Source organism: Oryzias melastigma, linkage group LG17 (assembly GCF_002922805.2).
Source record: "Oryzias melastigma strain HK-1 linkage group LG17, ASM292280v2, whole genome shotgun sequence".
Classification (NCBI taxonomy): domain Eukaryota; kingdom Metazoa; phylum Chordata; class Actinopteri; order Beloniformes; family Adrianichthyidae; genus Oryzias; species Oryzias melastigma.
The window spans coordinates 9,212,996-9,220,036 of NC_050528.1; the positions used below are offsets into that span (position 1 = coordinate 9,212,996).

The 7,041-nt window shown below is 31.7% G+C and overlaps 1 protein-coding gene across 1 annotated transcript in view; it reads right to left on the reverse strand.

Moving 5' to 3' along the window:
- Positions 1 to 2,246: 2,246 nt before the first annotated feature.
- The window catches only part of prtfdc1b (phosphoribosyl transferase domain containing 1b), a gene marked incomplete in the record, with an annotated part of 13,706 nt that continues 8,911 nt past the window's right edge, over positions 2,247 to 7,041 (reverse strand). Inside the window, 4 exon segments of the mRNA XM_024273175.1 lie at positions 2,247 to 2,762; positions 3,923 to 3,999; positions 4,124 to 4,170; positions 4,364 to 4,446. Of these exon segments, the coding sequence (XP_024128943.1) occupies positions 2,715 to 2,762; positions 3,923 to 3,999; positions 4,124 to 4,170; positions 4,364 to 4,446 (255 nt within the window).

The following is a 7,041-nucleotide window of genomic DNA, read 5'->3' on the forward strand; positions in this document are numbered from 1 at the left end:
GGTGGAGGCGCATGGTTCAGTTTGGTGACTGGAATTTTTTTTTCTCTGTCTTTGGTGTTCCAGACTTTGGGATTCCACCTTCGGTCAATAGGATACTTTTGTCCAATCAGAAGCGGCGTTACGTTCAAGCTAGCCAATCACATGCGGGTTGACAAAAATGGCTGCGTGACTTCTGAAAAGTGTGTTTTTATTACATTTTTATAGATTTATAGCACTTAAACTCACATTGAGAAACGCAGAGATACACAAAACGAGCATCTGTTTAAGAATTGACTAAAAAAAGTCTTGTATTTGAACAGCTGGCAACAAACTAGTCCTCATAACAGGGGTAAACGGAGGATCACATGTTGTGGTTCAGAGTGAGGTCGAGCAGAGCATGTGGATGGAAAGGATGTGGAATGTGGGTTCAAAAATTCCACATCTCATTTCTGAAAATAGTGCTTTCTTCCTTATTTTGCAGCCAAAGGGTGTATATGAAACTCATTCAGACACGTTGTTGGTGTTTTGTTTTTAAAGGAGGGGTGTAACAAATGTCTTTCTATCCCCCCACCACCTGTTCATAGCTTTTGTTGGAGGGGTCAGCACAGGGGGGAGACTTTCACAAAGCTGCCTTGACCAGCCTGTTTTACTTTCAGCAGTCTGGGAATAGGATTTACAAGAAATAACTTGCAAATGAGGGGTTTCAGTGTTGCCTCACACACTTCTTTTCAATGTTTTTTTAATTGTATTCTTTGCAATTCTTTACTAAAATCTAAAAAAACTCTCTTTATTTCTTTATTGTTTCTGATAAAAACAGAAATCCCATTACACCCTTTTAGTCGGAGAACTTCACGCTCCAATTTAAGAATTTCCATCCGGGAATCATAATATTAGCTATAAACAGAAGGCGCAGCAGCTCAACAGAGTCGAAACGCTTCAGTTATTTTTAGCACGCTCTAATTTCTGAACAAATCTGTAATCTAATATTTTATGTTGTGTCTGCAGCAAAGAATTGTGGTTAGAATAATGAGCAAGAATGTCTAAACTTCAAGATCACTATTTTTTTATAAGAAAAGTTCCATTACTTGTGATAATGCTAGTGTGAATGCTCTGGAAGAATTCACATGGGATTTGCTGAAAATGCAAAAGCTGTTTGCAAAATGTTAAATTGTCTAAAAGACTGGAAATTTTATGAAAGAAATATGAAATAGTGCTTAAGTTTATTTAAATATTGGAAAAATTTGCTTAAAAATTTCCTACTAAATGCCAATTTTGCAAAAATATTTAATGTTTTTTAAATGTGAGCTAAACTCCAAATTAGCCCAAAAACCTGAGTAGAGGACAAATTAGCCAAAAAAAAGCTAGCTCGTTGCTTAATTACTAGCTAAACTACAAAACAGCCCAAATTCCTCAATAAACGAAATAAGTCAAAAACCTTTGCCTGTCGCTAAAATAGAAGGTAAACTCTAAATCAGCCTAAAAAAAAAACAGTAGATAAACAATTAGCCAAAAACGTTAGCATGCTGCCAGAGTATTAGCTAAACTCTAAATTAGCCTAAAAAACAGTAGATGACAAATTAGCCAAAAACGTTAGCATGCTGCTAAAATATTAGCTAAACTCTAACTTAGCCTTAAAAAAAAGTGTAAAAAACTAGTCAAAAACGTTAGCATGTTGCCAAAATATTAGCTAAACTCTAAAATAGCCTAAAAATACCTCCATTAAATAGCAAATTAGCCAAAAATGTTAGCATATTGCTAAAATATAAGTTAAAATCATTTTTTAAATACTGTTTAAAAAAAATCAAAACATAGTTAATGAATATATTTAAAGGCTTTTTGTAGTTTGCTTATTTTTTTTTTTAATTTGAGGACTTTTTCGTTCATTTCCTATGGAGCATATTTTGCTCAATATTTCAAAGTATATAAAGTTTTTGTACACCAAAAATACAAGCAGTAATGTCCTGCACAAGCTGATACCAAGATTGCTGAAATGTGATTTGGTTAAATTTTAATGTATTTATTGCACACCCCATTGTTGTTACTATCATCTTTTGTTCTTGTTTTTGCTGCTTTAACTGATTAATGAAGTATTCTATATATAAAACTTGTAAAGAATATATAGAATAGGATCGGGGGCTGCCCTTTAAATATCACCAGGAGTAAAATAAAAAAAAATTAAAGGCATTTCTCTCTCTGGTTCCTGGAAATGGCTAAAATCACAGGGGAATATTTAAAAACATGGCAGCTCATCATTCTCACACGAAACAGAAAGGTTAGAAAACATTTTATTACAACACTACAGACAGATATTACGCTAAAATGAAACACAGGGGAGGAAGAGGTAGTTAGAACAAGTGTTGACACTTCTACATTATTTTCCCCTGAGAGTTACCAGTGACTACCTGATGAAGGTTCATGAAGAACGTGTAACATTCTCTGGTTAAGAACATTATTTTCACATGAAAAGTTTAGTTCTTGTTGTAAGCACAAGTATTTGGCCCCTCACATTAGATATAAATGAGTACAACCGTTTTAGATTCACAGAAAAAGCAGTAAACATACAATATTTGTAAACATGAGGGAATTAGATGGCAAAAGTTTGCTCATGGATACCATAAAGTGAGTCACTACAATGTATTTTTGCAGGAGAGATGTTATTGGAGCTATATTTGAAATGCAAAGCAACTGTAAGCTGACAAATGAGCTGCAGTTGTCTCTCTGTTACTGGCCTCTCTTTAGATTTTATATTTCTTCTTTCCACTTTCGCTGATCACACATATGTGCTAAAGCAGAAAAAAAGAAAAGAGAACAAATTAATGCAACATTTTAGAATATTTTCACAAATAAATCAACTGTATTTGTGTATGAGAACTGGACAGAATAAAGCTACGTTCACACTAGGGCTGAGTTAAAAAAAATAGATTATTCGATCTGAATTGATCTAAGCTTAATAGATCATTAATCAATCCATAAAAATAGAGATCGAACTAACACATAAGTTAAAGTTCGCTAGCTTGATGCTAACGTATAAAAGGATTTCCCATAGGACGGCTAATGCTAACGCTTGGTCAACCTAAACATACATTGCTGACTAAATGAACATCTTTTATAAACTCACAGAAAATAATTTTCCAAACTTTTTAAAGGAAATATTTTTTAAAGTATCCATTTGTGGTCTAAAACCGTTTTTACTCATACTTTCTTCTTTTTTTGAAATAAGGTGTAATGTTATAGCGTGATCACCACCTAGTGGCCAAACTGAAACACCCTCCAGGAGAGGAAGAACAATTGTTGATGCTTCTCCGTTTGAGAATCCCTGTAACACTGTATGATATTAACAATCACATTATAATTTAATTAATAAATACTATAGTATGTTAAATGTATCAGATTTATATGAAAATCTTCAAAATATATATTGAGATTATTCATGTATTCATGTGAACAAAGCTAGAGTGTGACGTCACTCAGAAAAGGGCTTACTTCTGGCTCAGGTGAAATGAAGTCAATTTAGTCACCATTTTTTTTACAACACGGACGCTGCCATGTTGGAGCCAGAAATCGTCAATAAGTAGTGATTGGTCCATGTTTAGCATTTCTATGGCAACTTCTCTCACCAATCAGGTGTGAGCTTTTTGGAAGGCCACACCCCTACTATCACTTGAAAGTGGGCTTGGGAGAATCTGTCATGATTTTTATTGAGGGATCTGATTGGTCGATTTATAACGAATAACTTTTACTACGGAAACTATAAAAAATGTATCAAGAATGGCTATTCTGACTGAGTAACAGTTGTCTATTTCTCAATAGAAGTCTATGGGATTTTGTGTTCTTGGAACCAGCGAGCACTTCCTGTTTGGAACACCAGAGGGGAGGGATCCCTCAGTCCAGTTCTCATATACAGTCACTGGTCTTAACAGACAGTCATTGTTGTGTGACTTACATTAAGGTCTCTGAAATACTCATTATAGTCCAAAGCATATCCGACCACAAAACGATTGGGTATCTCAAAGCCGACATCTGAAACAATAGCATGACAAAGACGAGGATTATTTCCTAATTTTTCCATGGCGACTCACTGAAACAACTGTGTCATGTGAACAGAAAAAAGTGAGTCATATATGAAGAGCTGGTAGATACACACAGTCAGGAATACAGGTTGAACTGAGCTGGACTCTCTTCACCAACAACCTGAGGAAAACAGAAGCAAATATTATTTAAAGCATCTTTTTTGGGCGTTGATGGAGCAGAATTATTTTTAAAGTCGTGACACCTTAACTACGCGTCAACGATTCCAAGTCATTGGTTCTGTCTGTATGTTTCTAATGTAAACATGAAATGATGAATAAATAATCACAATAAGATTTTGTTGTGTAAACGTTACCCGGCTATTTTGATCATTTTGGGCCTGAAGGACTCTACGTGCTTCAGGAGCGTCTTCATCGTCTTTCCGGTACCCACAATGCCCTGTTAGCACAAACATGAGTCAAACTGAGTCAAGATTTTAAAAATATATTTATAAATAAAACAAAATAAATTCCTAAAACACATGTTACTATTCACAAAAAGATTACTGCCTAAATGACAGACAATCCTTTAAACACTGAAAAGAATTAAGTTTAATAACATTTCAAGAAAACCTTAATAAAGAATTGTGTGGCAAAAGTAAAACCAAAGAGTAATAAAATATATTTATTTGCAAAAAAAAGAAGAGGAAAAGAAACAAACTCAGTAATTAGAAGAATAAATCATGAAATTGAATATAAAGCACCACTGTGAATGTAAAAATAGTAAAAAAAAAAAAAACATTGATCATTTCAAAGCTACCCGATTAAAGAGATGTATTGTACAACGGAGTATCAACGCCACCATGAAAATAAATAAATAAACAAGAAGAAAATCTTAAAATTATGAGAAAAAGTTGTAATTTTAAAAGAAAACTTTGTATATTTAAAGGACAAAGTATAAACATTTAGGAGAATAAAGTCGCAACATTATAAGAAAAAAAGTCCTAATTTTGCGAGAATCAAGTTGTAGAATTATGAGTAAAAGATTCAAATATACAAAAAATAAAGTCATAAAATGATGACAAGAAAGTCACATTTAAAACAAAAAAAGTTGTAAATCTGTAAGGAAAAAAGTAAAAAATGTAAGAGATTAATATTGTAAAGAAATGAGAAGAAAGTCGTAATTTTGATAGAATGAAGTCATAAAATTACTAGAAAAGTTGTAATTTTATAAGAAAAGAGTTGCACATTTTTCAGAAAAAAAGTCAAAAATGTATGAGAATAAAGTTGTAAAATTATGAAAAAAATATAATAATTTTATTAGAATAAATCTGTAGAATTTTAAAATAGTCAATTTTATGAGAATAAAGACGTAAAATGAAGAGACAAAAAATAATAATTTTACTAGAAAAAAGTTTACATTTATCTTTAAAAAATATGATTTTAAAGCTGTAAATATTACAAGGATATTTATAATTTTGTATGAAAAAAGTTATAAATTTGTTAGAAAAAATGTAAAAAATGTATGAGAAAAAAATTGTAAAATTCAGAAAAAAAGTTATAATTTTAGGCAAATAAATAAATAGAATTTTGAGTAAGAGTCAAATTATTACAAATCAAAGTTGTAAATATGAGAAAAGTTGTATATTTTTTTTATTTAAAATTTATTAGAAAATCAAAATTTACAAGAATAAAGTTGTGAAATTATGAGAACAAATTCGTAGAATTATGAATAAAAGGGTCAAATTTACAAGAATGGTTGTAATCTTGCAAGAAAAAAGTTGTAAATTTATTAGAAAAAAAGTCAAATTTATGACAAAAGTCATAAATTTACAAGAACAAAGTTCCAGAATTATGAGTAAAAGAGTCAATATTTTATGATAAATTTCATAAGTTATAAGTTGAGAATTTAGGAGATTAAAACCATAAACCAAGAAGCAATAGTTAATTTAAAAAACTTTAAACAACAATACAAAGCCAGTCTAGTTGTTCAGTATGAGAGAGCACATTGTCCTGCGTTTAGCGTTAGTTTCACGAATAAGGAAATACAAGTCTTTCAGGGAATCATCCTTGTTTTAGGAGGCTGTAAAGACACTAAAAAGAATTTGCACTGGAACACTGGACCCTTTCAGAAGAAGATTCTTGACTCACAAGGAGTAAATTTCAAGCAGAAATACTATATTTTTTGAAAAATCATTCCTTTTTCCTTGTTAAATCATGACTTGTTTTTCTCATAATCTTACAAGTTTATTCTCGTAAAATTGTGACATTTTTATAATAAATTTACAACTTAATTCTCTTAAGTTTTTTCTCAAAAATTGAAAGTAAATGTATTTTTTTGATGGTGGCACTAACTCTCCGTCATAGTACCATGTGGTTCAGTAAAACAGACCACATATAGCTACTGTTTTTTATGGCCACTTTCTACAGAATACAAGCTACAGCTTTTTAAAACGGTCACATGTTGGATCAGAATTTGCATGAAACAAGGAACAAGCAACACATTTCCCTGTTAGAGATGCGCTGCTTTTTGGAAGCAGGTGAAGCAAACGCTCCTCCCGTCCTCTTTGACCTTTTACTGTCTGAACAATGAAAATAACATGTTTTACATTAAGCTATTTAAAAATATCCCTTATTTCACACGTTTCAAAGTCAAGGCCCGGGGGCCGGATCCGGCCCTCCTGGTAATTATATCCGGCCCTCAAGATCATTTTATTTTGTTGTTATTAATGGCCTGATGTTATCTGGTGCTTATTTCTAACTTGTATAATTTTGACGAAATATATTTTTAGGGAGAGTAAAATATTTAACAATATTTAAGGTTTAAGTCGAATTTATTCTAGAATACTTCTGCCATTTATTTTTTAAATTATGATAAAAAGTTATGGTTGTCTGCTAGCTATTTGGACTATTTTGGTAAGATTTTGCTAATATTTCAGCTACATGCTAGTTATTTTGGCTAATTTAGCCTTTTTTTTTAAGTTTTTTAGGCTGTTTTGGAGTTTAGCTAATATTTCAGCTACATGCTAACTGTTTTGGCTATTTTTTTTTTTGT